The 20,480-nt window shown below is 46.1% G+C and overlaps 1 protein-coding gene across 3 annotated transcripts in view; it reads right to left on the minus strand.

The window, feature by feature from the left end:
* ACAD10 (acyl-CoA dehydrogenase family member 10) overlaps positions 1-20,480 on the minus strand; it is a 2,051,508-nt gene that overhangs the window by 1,291,519 nt on the left and 739,509 nt on the right. For all 3 annotated transcript variants that reach the window (XM_069619514.1, XM_069619513.1, XM_069619515.1), the window contains one exon: positions 357-425. In XM_069619514.1, the coding sequence (XP_069475615.1) occupies positions 357-425 (69 nt within the window). The remainder of the gene's footprint in view (positions 1-356; positions 426-20,480) is intronic.

The following is a 20,480-nucleotide window of genomic DNA, read 5'->3' on the forward strand; positions in this document are numbered from 1 at the left end:
TTCTTACAGACGTCAGAGATGTGAGGAGAAAAGGAGAGTGTGGAGTCGAAGAGGACCCCGAGGTGGGCGCAGGAAGAGGGCCAAGGGAGGCTGGCCAGAGAGCGACGGGAAAGGAGGGTGCAGGTGTGTCGAAGAGGAGAATCGGCGTCTTAGTGGCATTAAGGCAGAGATTGTTGGTGGCACACCACTCCTGGATAGCAGACAGACAGGATACACATTGGAATTTTGTATCCTGGAATTGTTGTATCCTGTAGAGAGTACACATTGGAATTTTGCTTTACATATATATAACACCGCAATTTGTATCCTTTTTGCAAACACCATTGAACTACCAGGCCATGAACATCTGTACTTGCCTAGAATCATCACATAGAGTGAGAACCTTCGGGACAGGGGCTCCAGCTTCACCAAGCGCCTTCATTATTCTGCATGAACGACCAATAAAGAAGGATGGTTACCTAAAATAGCTTTTCATTTTACCAACTGGTTTTATTAGCTTATGCATAAGTATACATAAATATGGTTGCATAATTCATGCATGCAGTATTTAATGACATATGCTTTGATAGGTCGCTGTCAGGAGGAAAATAGGCTTAATTTAAATCAACCATACTTGCATGCTGATGAATGGGCAAAAGATGATTTTTGAAAAATAAAACAGTTATCACTACATTTCGAGCATATTAAATGGGGGAGGAGGGTCCACATTTCTCACCTTTGAACCAGGCATCTAAAGTCTGAGATAATGTCTGATCCTCGAGAACAAACAAGCAATTTTATGTACAAGTTATATCACAGAGCCTGTGGTCAAATAAATCCATGACCGATGGCATCAGGAGCAGGGTGTGAAATTGTGGGGAGCTGAGAACTATTTAGCCCCTACTTGTAGCCTAGAAAAGCCTGGTGAGCTTGACAACAACAACTACCAAGAACTACTTTTGGCTTCCCAGAGCAACTGATGCTGAACACACACCTACATGAATTGAAATCTCTGCATTTGGGGCAATATACAAATAAACATTAGGATGCATTTTACTACATTTAGAGCATAAGGGGTCATAAATAATTGACAAAATGATAAGTCTGCATCTTATGTGGAAGTTAGATTTGTGCCTGCTATGTACTAGCTCCTTGTTCCCTTGTGGTATCTCCTAGTTACTGGTTAATGCTGGATACCCAAGAGCTGCTTTTAGCTCCTGCTTATCCAATCTTTATTTTGAGCCCTGCAGGAGGCTGGTAGTGGTAAATCGTGGTAGAGGGCTGGTGCTGTTAGAACTGCCATCTTCAACACCATAAATCATGCTGTATTTCTTGGCTGACTAAGCGTTTCAGCATTTCAGAGCTTTTCTTTACATGGCTTCAAGATCTCCCACCAAGCAGAACCCAACCCGTTTGATTACACACCCTTGAGTCTAATTCTACCAGCGATGGTGTGCTACAAGAAGCAGAAATGTCCCCGCTGTGAACCTCAAGCCACTGATCAAATTCTTACACTCCTATAAAATCACTTATAGGGAGATTTGTTCCTCTGCTGAGGGCCTAGAAAAACCAACCTGTAGTGTTAGGGTGGGTTTACCACCAAGTAAGACCAGAGTCTTACCTTGGTAACATGACAGAGCAAATACACGCCACTTAAGAGGGGAATGGAGTGGTCATAAAGTACAGTTTGTCAGCCCACAAGCACACAATACAGGATTGTCCACACAGTATACTTATTGAAAACTATAACCTTTAGTATAAGAAAAGCACTTAAGAGATCAATACATTTACAGATAAGTACCATAGTTCTTCTCCCAACATTGTAAAAACAGTAAAGAGTCTAAGTTCCAAAGCACTTTTTAAGTCAGCAGAAAAATGATTCCACAAGTTAGTACCATTTAATCTAGTTTACAAGGATTTTAAGCGTGAAGAGCACAGTTTTACATAGAAATGCATGTAAAATAGCTGGCAGATAGTACAATTCAGCAGAGTGCTCTAGAAACTCCCAGACCATGTTAAGACCATGTACACAAAAAGCTGCGATGGGAAGGCCCGCCACAAAGAACCACGCTGACTCGTAGGTCAAGTCCAAGGGTGTTTATTGGATCTTTAAAATCAACTTAGGTTAGGGACTTTTGGATAATTCTCAGAACTAAGCGGGTCCTTGGGGAATTGGCGCTATGGCTGTCCCTGTCTATTTCGAGTTCCCCTGGTCTTGCCCACCTCCCTAACCCAGGCTTCCTTAACGGGATTTTAATACTATTCAACTGTAACACCGGTCTGCTTGTTTCCGACTTAGGCTTATAGTGGGTTTTCCATGATGCAATGGCTGTCTCACTCCTTTGGGATTTTCTAGACTTTCCATAACTTTGCCCGCTTAGTGAATGGAGGATAGCACAAGGGCAAGGGAAGCAAGAGCAAGCAGAGCAACAAAAGTTTGAATCCCAGATCCATGCTTAGACACCGAACTCGGGTATTAAGCGTGTTATAAAAAAACAATTAAAATAAAAAATGAGTAGTCTCAGAGAGGTTGGGATGGTAGCACTTTCTGCCCAGTGTCGCACTCGCACACATTCTCACCTGACCCTTGACTATACTGGTCTCTTCAGTTCTCTTCCCACCACGTCACTGTCCCTCCAATCTCTCACTCCGCCTTTCCACTTACACCCTTTGATATTTGTATTTATTTTATTTATAAAGCGCAGCCAGGCCCAGGGGCATACGGGCGCATAAGTTAGATCTGGTTACAGTTACATTTGAGTGCAGTAAAACAAAGGTTACGTTACGGTTACAGATAGGTACATACATTAGTATTACAGATACATATCCTACTTCTTTTCTTACTCGTATTCTTAATATCACTTGTACCTCCAACTACCCCTCTACATCTGTTATCGTCTCTTTCCTCCTTCCTCTCATTCTACTTCCTTGCCTCTTGCTATTCATCTTGTTGTAATCTATCTCACTATATGCTAATAGTTACTCCTTTTGTCCCACTCACTGTCGCACTTACTTTGCTGTTACTCTTACTATTTCTACTTCATATTTAACCCATTTTATCTCCCTCTAATACCGCTCTACTGTTTCTTCTACTCACTAATGATCCCTACTTCCTACTCCACTACCACTCACTAAGACTTAGTACTGTCCCCTACTACCAGCAACTACCACTCTACAACTACTTGCACCTCTGCCACCACTACCCCACTACTATTCCTACTCTACCTCTACTACTCCCACTTTCCACTCAGTCACAAATACTCCACAGACCCCCCTCTCTCCAATAGCTTCTGCAATCCGGTTGCTCGCGCCTCTTCTGGTCTCTCAGACGTCCTCCGCCAACTCCTGTCCTCACCCAGCTAACCCACACGCAACCATTCTAATAGTGCACCTTAAATACCCCACCTCCTCCCTGGAATGGCCACTTACCTTATCCAGTAGCTTACCTCCCTTAAGGGGGGTGTTAGGGGAAGGGCTGGTGAGGGCTGATAAGGGCTAGTAAGGCCTGCCACCTTCATGCAGTCTGGCTGCATTCCTAACCTGGAGCCTGTAATGGCTTCCAGGAGTCATGCATGCCTGTAGTCCTCTCTAGGACCATGTATCCATACAGGTCGGTGGTGCTTTATGGGGGCCTTGCATTTAATAAAAATAACATCCCTGGTGGGCTAGTGGACTCTGTAAGGCTTTGTACTGCGGCAGAAGTTTTATTGCGGCTGCTACACCCCTTGATTCTCATTTCCTGGGCCGCCTCCCTTGGCATGCCGGTGTCGTGACACTTGCCACACCCCATGGCATAGCGTCTACCACTGCATCGTGGCTCTGGTGTCTTCCCTGCAGCGGTGCTCCTGCTGCAGTGATGGCCCATCACAAAGCGCTACAAGTAAGTGAATGTTTCAAGTGGTTTGGGTAAGTTTAGAAATGTCAGATTGGTCCATAGAAACCACTGGGATAAATTCAATAGTTCAGGCCCAAAGATGGCAAGGATGTGGAAGAGGCTACCGACTCCTGCAGAAATGTCCCACAGTTCAAATATGTGGTGATCAAAGTATACATCAGGGTTGCAGTTGTGAAAACTGATCGGGGAACTGAACACAGCCGCTGGGCGTAGAAGGCTGGTTCCCATGACAAGTAACATCAGGAGAAGAACACAAGAGGACCCTCGGGATAGTGGACGGCAGGAGTTTCAAAGTAGCGAGACACTGCAATACTGGTCTTTCAAATGCAGGCCATTGATGGTCGTGAAGAGACAAATGCCCAGAGGACTATGTAGATGGATACCTAGATAAAGAAAAGCTGCAGGTGTTCCAGTCAAGAATTTCCTTGATGGAGGAGAAGAGTTTGAACAGCAGCAACACATCACTTGGTTGCAGCACATCAGTGCAGCAGCCACTACTGTCCTAGTCCTAGAGAAAGCCAGCAGGAGCTTTGAGCAAGGTACATAAAGCTGCAGTGAAGGAGGATCTAAAAGTCCCCACCGGATGAAAGGGAGGAAGAACCGGAGAGAGAATTTCTCTGAATGCAGACCAGCCAGGCTTCCTCTCTGAATGATTTGGAGGAGTTAGCACACAGCCGCAGCAAGACTCATCGGACAATCTTCCTCTACACAACTTCAGGAGGAAGGATATTTCAGAGCTTCACAATTACCACCCAACAAACCCGAGCAAGCACAATCAGTTTGTACAGCAATACTGGTGGTCAAGCATAGTGAAGCATAAGGACCTAGCAAAATGAACGTTGAAGGAGCCTTCCCAAGCGCTTCAAGCCTGAGCAAGGGTGAGCAGTTTCCACAGCAACACTGTTGGTCAACATAGTGGAGTACTAGGATCCTACAGGTGTCCCTTGAGGGATTGTTGGAGAAACCTGCACAAGCAGGTCAGCATGTGCCTCAAGCCCAACCAGGCGTGAGCAGTTTGTGTAGTTCAGGCGAGTCCGGAGTATGCTCTGAGCAATGCCATCATTGCTAAAGGCAGGACTTGACTCTCAAGGAAAATCTGTGTGCCATCAGCATAGAGTGGGTGAGGTATGTGAGAAACCTGAGGGCTTCCTCACACCTACACTCCCCTTGGATCCTCTTCTCAGGTGGCCAGAGAAAGGCTATCACTTTTGGATCCTGACCCTGGAGTGGAGATGAGAGGGAGGATCACCTGGGTGGAGGGTTCTTGGGGATTGGGGAGAGGATGTCGGCAGGCAAGACATGGTGTCCCACTTTTCCTGGTGCTACCCAACCTTAACCCCCCCCCCCTGCTTTTATAGGCTTTTGCCAATCCCAGTCTATCAATTTTCCCCAGTCACACCACTATAGAACTAGGATGTGGAAGAGGTGACTAACAGCAGTACACACGAACATGTCATTTCACCACTCTGGTACTGAGATGAGGAAGAGGACTGTAAAACAACAGTATACTAGTCAGGCAAGTCCCACTAATTGGGGTCAGGCAAAGGACTTACACCTGCAGCCCACAGACAGGCAACAGGTGTATATCAAGAGAAAGAAATAAGAAGGAAAGGGAATCCAGCTGGGAAAGAGAACCCAGCTTACAGGAGATGGCATCCTGTGTGGAGAAAGGAGTCCGCTTTGTGAAAAGGACGCTGAGCATTGCAGGAAAAGCAGAGACACGCTGCAACCCAACCGGGCTGTAAGAGTGTGTTGGATATATTTTGGGGTTATATCTATTACCTCGTGGTATTTTTTTATTATGGTGGTATTTTTATAGTCCTTGGCAATATATTGTGGTAAACCTGTTGGGGTATTTATATAGTGGTGAGACCGATTTCAGAATACTGCCTAGTAATTATTTTTACCGGGGTCACTAACAGCAACAAATACTGGACTTAATGACTTAATACACTCTGAGTAGTTGGCTCATGTCCTCCTGTGGCATCTTATGTACAATACCACACTATACTGTTTTGGCTGAGTTTCAACAACTGTAAACCATGCAATTGAAATACAACACATTCATTCAGCCTCCAAGTAAAACAATTCCCTGCGGCTACTTTGCTTTGAGATATTTCTTACCGCACATTTGTCTCCTTATGCATGTCAAATCAATGAGACTGAATGCAAAAAGAAATACAATGAAACTATTACCTTTTTCGAATTTGTTCTTCATCATAAACTAGAAATATGCAAGTTACAGAGAATGACCCATACACCCACGTTATAAGTCACAGTATAAGCAAATCTAGTATACATGTGGCTTTCAACGCTATCTGTGCAAAGTTCTGCCAATTGACCTTGGCTTTGTAAAACTTGGCAAGAAAGATACCCTTTAAAAAAACAGCAAGACTTTGAGAACAGTAAACACAGTAGTACATGCAAGTTGAAATTCAAATCTCTAATGCAGCACCTTAAATGAACGGAACTATTTGAGCTAAGCCAAGTTACCATTCACTCCACTCGCCCCTCAATTAACCTCATATTTACCTAAATCTGTTAGAGATATTCCCGACTAAGCTTGGCATTGAAATCTTCCCCAGTCTTTCTGCCGGCCTCGCACAGGGTCAACCCATATAAGGATTCTCGAGACAGCAGTTTTTCTAAGGATCGTCAAACCCAGATAAGGACAGCTTCAGCACGAGACTGCCTGTCCAGCCAGCCCTAAGCCCATTCGTCAGTCAGTGCCTGAACAGGAATGCCTCTCAACTTTGCCTCAAAACCCTTTTCTATCACACGCCATGTCAATCACGAGCCTCCCTTTGTCCAGCTCATCCCACGAAGAATCATGGGATCTGCCTTTCTCAATGTGCTAACTGCATTGCAGAAAATGAAACCGGTTTCATTTTTATCTTCCTCCAAAACAAAGCTATGTTTTAACCCTTTAACTGCCATGGGTATTTCCCCCCAGTGCCAAGGCCTTTTTTGGTGATTTCGGTATGTGGCCATTCAAAGCCTTGTAACTTTTTTGTTACATGAGATATCTCGGCCAAATTTGGCTCCTTTGTTTCGCACATGTAGGCGGTCGTAACGCCACCCAGGAATCCTAGGTTGCTGTAGGGGAGTGAGAGAAAATAAGCAAAAAAGGCAAAAACTTTGGGTTTTTTCAAAAAATGCCAATAAAATGATGTACAAAGAAGCCTGTGGTTTTTTCCTTGTAAGAGCTAGCAACAAATGGTTTGCTGTGCTGAAATCCCCAATTTCCTGGCTTTCAAGAACAGGTTGAGTGGAAACGATAAAAAATATTTTGATGTGGTTATCAATTGTTTTGTGAGAGGTAGGCGATTTTGGCCATTTTTGCCAATTGAACAATCATGGACGGAAAGGAAAAAAAGGGTAGGAAAGCCGAATTGGAGGACAGAAAGGCATATATTTCTGAAAAGTAGACAATATTTAGGAAGGGGTGAATTGCGTAGGTCAGGCAACAACTAGGTAGGAAAAAATGCCATAGATTGGGGGGAAAGCGGGAAAATGACTGAAAAAAAGTTATGTGTTGGACATGGTTGGCTTGGTACGACAATGGCTTCTATGAATTTTGAGAAAAGCAATGCTCCGCTACATTCCCCCGACTCTTGCAGTTAGGAAAGCACACATTTTTTGTAGTGTTCTACAAAACAAGCACTACCACAAGCCAAACACTGAGCCATGGTACACAGGAGTTTTAGGTTCACGGCCTGAACAGACCCATTTAGCATGTGTAAATCGGGAAAACCAATGTGGTGAGGAACAGCAAGCATACATTTTCTGAAAGAGCACAGGCAGACCTTTTCAAGGCTAGGTGACTTGTGCAGGTTACAAAAGTGTATGGTGCCTAAAGCGCCACTAAATGTAGGCACATTTGGGAAATGAAAGGGTTGTGTGACAAAGGGCACCAGCAAATGGGTCAAAACGTTATGAAAACCACACAAACACAACAAATGTTATACCTTCCTGTGTTCCCACAGGTGTCCCGATGAAAAGGGTACCTCACATGTGTGGGTGCACCTACCTGGGTGCCAAGGGGAAAGCCTAAAACACAGGTAACCCCAAGTCTGTTTTGACACCTGAATTTCACACTTTCTCCAGACAAGCACAACATACAGATATGGGCCTCGGGTGTCCAATCCACCATGGAAAACAGGGAACCCCATGCATTTCCGAAAAGAGGACACCTGTGGGAATCCACAGAGGTATGATTTGCGGAAATCAGCCCAGAATTTATTACAGACACACCCCTGCAAAGTCCGAAATGTGGGGAAAAAAAACGGCATTTTCCGCACATTTCATTCGCCTCACCCATCGAAACACGCCGCTAACAACACATGGCCTACCTTCCCGCGTCCCCACACGTGTCCCGATGAAAACGGTACCTCACATGTGTGGGTGCACCTACTGGGGGCGCAAAAGGAAAAGGAAAATCTGCGCCGATCCATGACCAGCAATGTGTTATACATGGTGTCGTTGGAAAGGAGAGAATCTCCCCTTTCCAACGACACAATTTTTGCCAGAATCTGTGGTGGCTAGTGGGCCCCAGGTCCCCAAACCCCCTCCAACCTCCCTTCGAATGTTTGTTTTAAATTTTTTTTTTGCCCCCTTCCCTCGGCGCGGATGATCAGCCATCATCCCCCAGGGTTTATTAGATATCTGCCCCCATGCTTTGGGGGCCAGGGGAGAGAGGGCTGCTTACTGTAAGCAGCACCACCCACCACCCACATCACAAACGTATCCCTGGTGGTCCAGTAGCCATTGCTGGTCACGGATCGAGGGCTCTGCGCCGATCCGTGACCAGCAATGCGTCAAAAATGGTGTCTTTGGAAAGGGGAAGAGAATCCCCTTTCCAAAGACACAATTTTTTCTAAAATCCATGGTGGTCTAGTGGGCCCCAGGGCCCCAAACCCCCTCCCACCTCCCTTCAAAATGTCTCTTTTTTGCCCCCTTCCCTGGGGGCAGGTGATCAGCCATCTGCCCCCAGGGTTTATTAGATATGTGCCCCCATGCTCTAGGGGCGTGGGGGGAGAGGGCTGCTTACTGTAAGCAGCTGGGCATTGCTGGTCACGGATCGAGCACACTGCGCCAATCCGTGAACAGCAATGCTTCATAAATGGTGTCTTTGGAAAGGGGAGAATCTCCCCTTTCCAATGACACAATTTTTTCTACAATCCATGGTGGTCTAGTGGGCCCCAAACCCCCTCCCACCTCCCTTCGAAATATATATTTTATTTTCACCCCTGGGGGCAGGTGATCACTGCCCCCAGGGGTCTCCACAGCCGGGGCGCCATGCTTTGGGGGCCTGGGGGAGAGGGGGCTGCTTACCTAGTAAGCAGCCCCGCTCCCCCTGCTCCCAAAACAGATCCCTGGTGGTCTAGTGGGCATTGCTGCCCGCGGATCAAGCTCTGCGCCCGATCCGCGGGCAGCAATGCTGTCACACAAGGTATTGTTGGAAAGAGGAGAATCTCCCCTTTCCAACGATACTTGCCTCGATCTCCGGCTTGAAATACAACCAGAGATTGAGGCAGAGTATGGTGAACACTCACCTTCTGTTTTCACTGCGGCAGCCGAAAATGGCTGCCGCAGTGAAATTACTTTCAATTTCATGTCGGCGTGCGTCACACACGCCGACGTGAAACTGAAGGTAATCCAACGCCCGGGCAGTGAAGGGGGACCTCCCCCTCACATAGCCAGGGGGTTGGATTACAGTTTTGTGCCTGAAAGGACGAGGTATCTCGTCCTTGGCAACAGGGTGGGAATTCCAAAGCCGAGATACCTCGACCTTGGCACTAATGAGGTTAAACAGAAATGATCTTCACATTTTTCAGCCACCAGAAGCGCATATCCAGCCTGCAAGTTTAAAGTCAAGTCCCATTTTCAGAGCATTATGCATTTTCATCAGTCTGCATCCAGCTGCTTTCATGAACTAATTTGCACTAAATGTTATTATGGGAATTCAGTTACATGTTAAAAAGGTTGAGTTAATTAGTATGTTAGATTTAGGTTAGTATTATATTTAAGTGCAGTTCAGTTCACTGAAATATCATCATGAAGCAAAGTGCAATTTCAAGCATGTGCTCCGTGCATGAACATCTATTTAATTCTGCCTGAGAATCACACCCTTGAGTCCAGCAATGAGTTTCACACCCTGGGCCCCAATTGAAGTTCAAACCCTCGCTAGAATGTGCATGCTGAAATTCTGAATCTATCTGCTGAAATACAGAGCCCATAATCCTACACTCCCTTTTTTTCCCGCTGGGACATAACCCAAAATCACTGCAGGAAAACCAAACACACATGCTCTAAAACACATGTGCTCCTCCCAATAACCACATCTTAATAGTTGAAAATAAATAACATACAAATGGTAATATCCATACACAAGACACATTATGTATATATCACCAGTCTTGAGTAAACAAGTCTTGATCAAAAGAAAGGAAATAAACTTAAGAAAAGAATAAAAATGATTTTTTTTCCCGAAAGTACTTTTTTTGAATCTCTTGATCACTTATCTTTTTTTTAATTGGTGATCTGTTTTGTGTTTTTTTTATGTTTCAGAATTTATTTGGGGCGATTTTGTATCCCTTTTATATCTTCCTCACCTTTATCTTTTATCTCCTTTTAAAAGGTGATCTGTTTTTTGATTGTTTTTTCTTTTTTTATTTAAACAAAAACGTTAAAGAAAAGCATCATCATAAATCCATAAAACAACTGTGCCATTGGCCTCAGCCAGATGTAAAAACCAGTAAAAATCAGTTTGTGATGACAATAAAAATAGTTTGTGATGAAAATAGTCTTTAAATAATGTTTACATTATTTATTTTTCAAACGCAAAGGAAACCGTTCTTGGTGAAATTCCTCCATTCTGGAACTTCATGGGACTTCCTTCGGGGTCATCATCTTCACCTCTTTTGGGGTCATCATCTTCACCCCCCTTCTTCGGTCCAGGGGGCTTTCCAGGGGACTCCAGTCCAGTGGTATCCTGCAGGGATCCGGCGCTCCTGTCAAGAACCATCGGACAGGTCCCTTCGGGACTTCCTGGTCCCTGACACATAGGGGCTTGCACTCAGCAGTACTCCCAACATGGCCGTCAAACACGGAATGCTGTTTACCAGTTTCCCCGTCAAATGCATCACGTTCTATAAAGCAGACACGCCCCCGTGGCCCTGCGCGTCTCAACGCTACCGCTTGCAGTGGCTAGACGTGTGCTGCCGTAGTTCGCTCTTGCTAACTTCTTTGATTCCTGGTCCCCCTATTACTTCCTCCTCATTCATTCCTTCTTTTTTTGTCCTCACTTGCATCCCGGATCTCTGTGTACTTGCTTTCCGAATACACGCATCGCTGTTTCCAGGACTTCCCGGACATTATGAACGATCCAGGAATCGGGACGCTGAACGCACGCTGGAACCCGAGGACATACGTACAGGGTTATACAAGACCCGCACTGCGCGCAGGAAGACTCCATCGAAGAACTCTAATAAACAACATAGACAGATGAGAAGGGGGGAAACCTGTGACAGCTACAAGGATCTGGCGCTGACGGAGAAAACAATTATTTTTCTAGAGTAAAAACAAAAGACTGCTTCAGAATCAAGCACATCAAACCCTGTACTTTTCCTTTCTCACTGGAGTATCTGAAATCAAATTCAGTTATGCACACAAATGCAGATTATACCAAATAACATTCCATGCAGCAAAGGCATTTTACGAATGACTATTGAAAACAACATGCATTAATCACACTAATATCACATGGCATTTTTGAGGTAACAGTCTCAAACACAACACTCCTTTCCCTTAGTTGCTCCTTTGGATTTATGTCCACTAACTTGATATATTTTCTCTCTATTTTTGTTTTTACCTCTTTAAATCTCCTTTTGACATCTTCACACTATTTACACCTATCCATCTACTAAGACAATTCTATTTAATAGGTAAGCACTTCAATATGTTTTTTTACTCCCTTATAGTTTTAACTCTGTAGTTTTTTCACTTTATGTTTCAGGTGGAAGGGCTTAATTTGATTAACATGGGCAAACTGTTCCACTGTTAATTCTCCCTCCTTTTTAGCAATTCTGTAGCCCACAGGTGAAACCTTACCTACAATTCTATAAGGCCCTTGACATGCTGAAAGTTTTTATGTTTCCCCTTCCCGAAATTAAACTCCTATACCTGATCTCCTATTTCATATTCTCTCACAGACTCCTTCCTATCATAATATGTCTTTGCACCATCAGCAGCCTTTTCCAAATTTTGCTGCGCAAATTCATACACATATTGCAAGTGCTTTCTCAATTCTTCTACATATTCATGAATTGTGGACGCATTTATAAGCACCTGTTCATTTGTTCTGTAAAGTAAGTGTTGTGGCAGAACCATTTTCCTTCCTGTCAATATTTCATGGGGACTGAGATTTGGTGATTGAGAGGGCGTCGACCTGCTAGCCATTAGTGCCAATGGAAGCCGCAAATCCCAACTAGATCCTGCTTCAGCTACAAACTTTTTCAACATATCCACTATCGATCTGTTGCACCGTTCCACTCCCTCTGAAGAGGAGGGCCGGTAAGAAATGTGTAGCTATCTCTTTACACCCAAATCTGCCATATTGTTGTCATCAATGCACTAGTGAAATGACGTCCACTCTATTTTTTGAGGTAAACCAAATCTTGAAAAAATATGATTTACAAGTAAATTGGCTGCCGTTTGCACACTGCAATCTGGAGCTGGAATGCACCCGGAGGAGTTGCCGAATACTGGTGAGGGACGGTGAGGGGAAAGTCACGCCAGGGCACTCCAGGGGCTTGGGTTGAGGCATGCAGAGGTGTCGATCAGAGAAAGGCTAACGCTTATTGTGTCACGAGACCAAAGGAGAGTTTTATGTAACCCCAACAAGCTGCCAAATATTGCTTGCAATTTTGAATACCTAACTAAAGAAAAGTCATGCGAAATGGATGAAAAACACAGTACGAATTAAATGAAAGTGAAATACAATTTTGAGTATTGTGAAAGCCAATCCAAGAGGTCAATGGACAATATGAGAGTATAAATCAAAGGAAAGCCAGCAATAAGGGCTTTCGAAAGCAAGTGAAAAGTAAAAAGGGATTAAACATTGTGAAGTATGAAAGCAAGTTGGGGACACGGAAAGCATTCCCCAAAACGAATGGGGAAAGTCACGTTGAGTCAAGGAAAATGCAAAGAGGAAAAAGGCTGTAAGTAGACAATTGATGAAGGTTCAAAGAGGGGAGCCTATGTCTACAAGGAAGTCTAACGGGAACAAGCATCTGTATCAAGGTGCCAAGGGTTTTCGGTTGCGTGACCTGTAGTGATTGGACCGTGTGGTCTGACAACTACACCTAGACCGAGTAACCCTACTTGGAGCGCAAAGTTGGTTTGGAAAATGTACTGAAAGCCAAGAGAACTGACTATAATTCTGAAGCTGATAGTGTTAAACTTGGGGAAGGGAACACCAAGACCTTGTTTTGGAACCGTGTTGAACTTGGGGAAGGAAACCCCAAGACCCTTGTTGAGACTGCTTTCCTTGGGGAAAGGACCCCAGAGGTCCTTGTTGTGGAATTGCTTTAAACTTGAGGAAGAGGCTGTAATACAAACCAAGGAGCTGAAAAGGCTCAGATCTTTGTTTTGAACACTATTTCTGTGGTTACGGACATCCCTACACATTATCTATCTTTAGATGTGAGGGCAAGCATACGTTTTGGACACAGACCAACTTTTAAGTTGAATTTACTGACTCAGACTATGATGAGGAGTTTCTTTATGTAGGGACATCCCACCTTAACATAGGGCAAGTTAGGCCTTCAACCATCCTGACATTTAAGTTAATAACAGTATTTTTATTTGAACTTTGAATCTGTTGCCTGTGTCTTGCTTCATGATGCCTTCAAAAGGTACCTTTAGGCTGGTTCTCCAGTAAGATAAACAGTGAGAATCTGTTAGTTATGAGAATTCTTCTGCCTATCCTGACTGTTTGATGAGTTAAACTCACATGCATATGAGTAGATTGAAATGCTGAGGATATTTGTGGTGGACTAGGAAAGTAGTCTGCCCAACAAGAGGGCTGGGGAGGTACATGAAAGATATCTTGCCCCGCACCAGCTCCTTACTATAAACCAGCTCCTTACTATAAAATACATTATTGGACAGTCACCTAATATGTTATAGGGTAAGCTAGCCTCAAACAGCATGCACAGAATGCACTAATACTGGTAAGGCTAATCAATGAGTAAGCCCTGATGCAGGTCTAATCTTATTATCAATTCCCATAATAGAAAAAGCGGTCCTCCACAATGAGAGTCAGTGTGTTCGTACAACGCCTAATGCAACCCAACCAATACAGCCGCCTGCTGTTGACATGGTGCAAGAGAATGAGAACCCCAGTGTTCTAAACGAAAAGTGGAATGCCTCTAAGACCTGACAGTATTCTGGGGTTTCCTCGTTAAATCGTGCCCTCTGAAATGCCCAAGGCCTGATTGTGAGACTATGGTTGGACATAAGGATACCATTTTGACAAGGTTGAGTATGCCTGGATTGCAGGAACCAGCATATGAGTTAGAGTCTTCATTCTGAATCCTTGCTAGGTGTAAACCCTTAGTATTTATATTGATAAGTAGCTTACAGTTTTGGAGTCAAAGTTAAGGAATATAGGGAAGAAACCTATAAGGATGTAGAATTGTTTAGCATGGGTAGACAAGGAATTCGCTGCACCCATTAGGTCTCTGATAAATAAGGTAATTGTTGTGGGCGTCTTACTGCTACAGTCCCAGATGATCCCCTAGTTATAAAAAACAACTTCTCAATTTCATCATTGGAAATAAGGAAGGAACTCTTATACATGTCAATAAACACCCCAATGTCAATACCAAGAATTAAAGGGAAGGTGCGCTGAAAGATTGTATTGTCCAGAGCATGTGTTTTTAAGCATACTGTGATTGATCGTAAAAAATGTTCCTATGCATCTTACCTTAGTTTTCCTCACTTTTACACATGGAAAAACAAGGGTTGTGTGTGGCCATCTTGTGCTAATCCTATTCGTTGCCGGATCGCCCTAAGTTCAAGTGCCCTTGCAGCACTAAATCATATCACCTGCCCCTGAGGCTGACATCACTAGACACTTACGCCCCTTTTCACAACGCCAGTGCACGTCTTGTGTCAAGGTTCTCTGTGCGCAAGCTATTGACGTGTCCCCATGGAAATGGCCGGATGCCTCTTTCCTTCATAAGTATAAAAAGACCCCTTCTCGGGGGGCGCTGTTGCGCACAACGGACATGGTTGCCTGAGAGGAGAGCTCCGGCTCGAACGTAAATCCTGTTCCCAATAAATCCTTTCAGCGCCGTTCCAGACGCTGAAAAGAGGAAGATTCCTGAGGCGGAAGATCTCCTGAACAAGCCCTGGAAAAATCGTGCGAATACGTGCAGGAAACACTATGATCCGGCTGAAAGCAGCTTGGCGGACAGGGGAAGTTGGCGCGGCCGCCCAGCAGCTCCACGGAACATCCACTGTGTACCGGAGGTGCGCTGGGGAAGGGCAGGCCACAGTGGAGGAGGGGCGTAGCGGCGACTGCCATACCGTGTGGCCCGTGTAGCGAAGAACAGTGCGGCCGTCCCCAGCCTGGAGCGTTGAGTGGCCGCCGGTGGACAGCGCGGTCAAACGAAGCTGTGCGAACACAAAGAGAGGAAGGCGGAAGGCCAGCGGGGCAGCCGAAGGAGCTCTGTACGGCTCTCACTGCCGTGCTACGCACAGCGCTGTGACCGCCGCCGGTGGGCTGGTCCCTTCTTCCCCCGTGATGGCAAACTGAAGAAGGCACGGAGGAGCACCGTGGAGACACGCGGGAGAGTCGTTTCCCATCCCTTGCACCAAGTAAGTGAAGCGGGGAGGAGAGGACCCCCCCCACAACGACAAACACCAGTGCCCCGGCTAAACCCAACGTGGTGGGGACCACAGGGAAGCTCCTTAAGATATCCCACAAACTGTTGCTGGTACAGTGATTGAATGATTACAGAGCCCTGTGTACATAACACACAAAACGTGCTAGGGATCACTGAGGGTGCCCCCGAGTGGTTGCTGTGGACTGGTGCTGGCACTGCTGCGAGGGCGTAAGTGTAACGCTCACCTGATTCCCGTAGAGGTGCCGGTCTTGACTGGGCGTATACCGTATCTTCAAAGGTGATGTGTAACACACGGCTGGCTCTTTGGGCTGGACCTCTGTGCACTGTATGTCTGACTCGAAGGGTAAGATGTCTGCAGATAGAAAATATGGGATTAAGGAACTGGGTTATTGAATGTCTCTCTCTTCTTCCCTTTCTCTTCTCCTGTAGAACCCCAAAGGTTAACGCTCTCACCTTAGGTAAGTGAACGCTGTGCTCTCCATCTGCCTCGGGGCAGGGTGCTGTAACCAGTTTCTTCACTGGATAAGGGGAGCCGGCCTCTTGACTTCAGAGGACTGCTGTCCGTCGTTTACTGCACGAACGGTAAGTTTCGAGTAATTCTAATGTCTTTAAAGTCTTTAGTAATGATGTCTCTTGTTTTGCAGGGTTCCGGCGATGGCGGATGACGGGCTGAAGTGAGTTGAAGATGGAGCCCGTGTGATGAATAGAAGCGCCTGGAAGCACGTACGTAAGCGCTTGTTGCCTGCTTCACGATGCGCTCTAACTGTCTTTTTATTTTGCAGGTACAAGTTCGGAGCGGCTGCAGGGTGCCGGAATACCCACTGGGTTAGATGTGGAAAGGAGTAATGGCACGTGAGTATTAAAGTTCCCCAATGTCTTTAAACGCACCTTGTTTTGTCTTTCAGATGCGGGATGCAGCGCCGAAGGCCTCCGGAGCGTGCGAAGAGTTGGTAAGCTTTTGTCTTTCAGATGCCGGAATGCAGTGTGAAGACCTCCGGAGCGCACGAAGAGTAGGTAAGCCTTTGTCTTTCAGATGCCGGAATGCAGCGCGAGGCGTTGGTGACAGCCGATGGACCAGGTAAGTGAAGAGCTGTCACTGAAGACCGTAATGCTAACCTGTTCTTTCTTGTCTTTATAGGTGTTGCTGAAGACTGGATTCAGGATGGTAAGCCTTTTTCCTTAGGCCCAGGATCAGATGCAGAAGACACGATGAGCGTTCTGCTGCAGAGGATGCAGAATAAAGCAAAGCAAGATTCATCCATCGGGTGTGGTTTAAATAGCCCGCTGTAGTGCTTAGGTGTCTCCTTCCACAGCCACGCCTAGGTAAGAAAAGAGTTCCTGCTTTCCAGAAGAGTTCCAGTGTTCTGAATCTAGGGAGTGGCTCCTGCCCCACCCAACAGGAAAAGTAGTTCCAAACAGAAGAGGATCAGAGGCTCAACTGGCAGGTAAGTAAGCAGCATGGTCTGCTGCAGGTAAGTCCACCCAAGCATTATGAGCCCGGCGCTTCCAGCGCTGGGACTGGGCATATTTATGAGCCTGGTGCCACTGGCGCCAGGACTGGGTCCAAAAGGTCCCAATTGGGACTGGTTGGCACTCGGAACCTGGGTTATGGATCTGCTTCCAAGGGAGTTGGGAAAACCCTGACCTTTTGGAAGCAGAGATCATGACAGTAAGGGGCTGCACCCACCCTTAACACATGGTGGTATTCGCCGATCAGGATAACAATACACCCTGATGTAGTGTGGCTACTGGTGCACTACGAACATCCTAAAATACAAGGGCAGAGCAAGGCGGCTCCCTCCGGACCAAACCCCATAAGCCCCAGAGTGGTGCAGAGGGGCACCTCACTGAGAACCGCATAGAAACAATCATTTTGATCAAACTTTCGGGGTCCACCCGGTGAAGATCCTGGCTCCATAGAAGGAACAAATAAATACGAAGACAACCTGAGGAGGGAGAGTGCGAAGAGGGGCAATCGCTTCCACACTCTCTGCCTTTTTTTCTCTCCCCCTAACAATTACACAGCTGACTTTAATAGGTGGGAGAACACAGTCCACTCTCAGGCCGTACACCACAACACATGGGACGTACCGAGAGGAAGGGCACAGGAGGGAAAAAGATCGGCCCGATGGACTCCTTCGCCAGCTCCCAGCCGCACAGGGCGCCCTATGGGGTACCACAGGCACCTAACAGACAAGAGGAAGATCCCTAAGAGCACCTGGCAGCACTAGTCCAAAATGGATTCATGGCAGTCAATGTCAAATTGGATGACATAGTGGCAACGATTGGATCCCTGAAAGCACGAGTTGAGAAGGAGAGCACACGTATCACGGAAGCAGAGAGCAGGATAAGCACAAATGAAGAAACATTTTCACAGCACGGCCGCGACATAGCCCACCTCCAGACAGAGCTACGAAAAACTCAAAGCAAGTGTAAAGATTTAGAATCAAGATCTCGAAGGAATAACATCTGGATTGTTGGAATCGCAGAAACCTTTTGCAAGGTCGACATGGAGAGACAAGTGGAAGACCTGTTGAGAGATATATTGGGAGCAGAATCTTTCTCAGAGCATTTCCTTGTGGAGAGGGCCCACCGCACTCTAGCACCACTACCGAAACCTGGGGCACCTCCTTGCACCATAATAGCATGTCTCCTTAATTACAGGGACAGGGATGCTATACTCAGACTGTCCAGAGAGAAAAACACTTTACATTTTGAACACAAAAGAATCCACATATACCCGGATTTCTACGCTGGCATACAAGCACAGAGAAGATCCTACGAACTGGTGAAAAATCAACTGAGGATACGCAACGTACCAAATGCCCTCATCTTCCGAGCGAAAATGAGAATCCAGCAAGGTGGGTAGAGCTCACATTTTCGAAAACCCTACGTAAGCCATGGCATACATGGAGGCCTCTATCCCGCTGCCTCCCAGAGCCCGGGTAATTGATCAAAACGCCAGACCATGGCCAGGAGATGAGATGCGAGACTCAGCAGACTGACCAGGGTAAACCATCTGCTTCCCGTCACAGAAAAGAGGAATACTTGCAGAGAACGGCCTGAACACAGGCTATGGCAGTTTCGAGCCGTGGGCCCCTGTTGGGGTAAGCCAGGGCCCCCAGGTGCTGATGCCGATAAGTTTGCTGTTATTATGGTTTGATTGGGTTATCATTCCTCTAGTTGGGGGAGGGATGTGGGTGGGGGGCAATTGGGAGTTATGTTAAAAAGGACTTGACGACCACGGAAGATGCCACACATACCATTGTATTAGGTCACAGGGCTTGCGAATGGGACTTTATGCCCGCCCCCGTTGGGCCGGCTTTGCCCATTTCCACTCTGTACCCCGGGAATCAACCAACACCCCCAGACAAATGGCTGATAGTAGCTTAGCATTCATGAGCTGGAATATAAGAGGTCTAGGTAACTACAATAAAATGAGGCAGATACAATTATACGTGGGACGGCACGACATTAAAGTATTATGCTTACAAGAGACCCACGCCCGTTCAGAACAATGCGAAAAGTTCGCTAGACAATGGGGGCCTCAAAGATTCTTTACCAATTATTCAACCCAAAGTCGAGGTGTCCTAACTCTAATACACAAAAGCCTTAAGTATTCATGTAGCCACTCACTGATAGACCCACAGGGAAGGTATGTACTAAATCATGGTAAACTACAAAATCAGGAGGTAGTCATCTTAAACATTTATGGCCCAAACATTGATGACCCCGATTTCTACTTACACCTAGCCTCAGTGTTGGAGAGTTACCCCCTGGTCCCGATCATATGGGGCGGGGACTTCAATACAATACCTGACGTCAACCTAGACAGGTCAGGCTCCAGGCCCTGGCAACTATCCAGGGCTGCCCATGCAATCTTGACCACGCTTCCTCGCTTGGCGGTCGTAGACGGCTGGCGACTTATGTACCCTGACTCCCGTGCGTACTCCTACTATTCCACGGTACATGATTCGCATTCTAGAATAGACAGGTGGCTTGTAGCAGACATATTGGTCAGGTGCCTATCCCACTAGAAGCTCCTTCCTAGAATCTTATCTGATCACTCACCGGTGATTATATCATTAAACTGGGGCCAAGACTATAATAAAACGAGACAGTGGAGAATGAGAACCCATGCCCTACTCGACCAAGCCTTCGCATCTGAACTCGAGTCCTCCATCAAGGAATTCTTCGAAATTAATTTTGGCTCTGTCGCATCACAGGCCACCCTCTGGGAATCATTTAAAGCATACATCAGGGGACTTGTCATCTCCAAAGGGTGTGGTATCCTGAGGGAACTCGGCACAGAAATCGCTGGTAGCGAGTTGACCCTGGCTACCCTCGAGGCTCAAAATACCCTTGATCATGCCCCTGAAACGTTGGCACGTCTGGGAGCGGAGCTAGACACATTACGCACATTAGCAGAACGAGAGGTCAAATTCTTAGACAGCCCACATTCGGTTAGGAAATATGGCGAGGGAGAACGGCCGGGTCAACTGCTTGCCAGGTTGATTCATCGAGTATTCGGAGCCCCCAACATACCGGCGATAGGGAGACTAGACAGAACACTAGCCACGTCCCCTCAGGATATCAACTCTGAATTCCTATCATTCTACACCACCTTATATTCTAAAGTTGATGGCCCCCAGATATCTGAAATCGACTCCTATTTAGAAAGCCTCCCACTC

The sequence above is a fragment of the Ambystoma mexicanum genome, chromosome 10, assembly GCF_040938575.1.
Source record: "Ambystoma mexicanum isolate Mex_15411 chromosome 10, UKY_AmexF1_1, whole genome shotgun sequence".
Classification (NCBI taxonomy): domain Eukaryota; kingdom Metazoa; phylum Chordata; class Amphibia; order Caudata; family Ambystomatidae; genus Ambystoma; species Ambystoma mexicanum.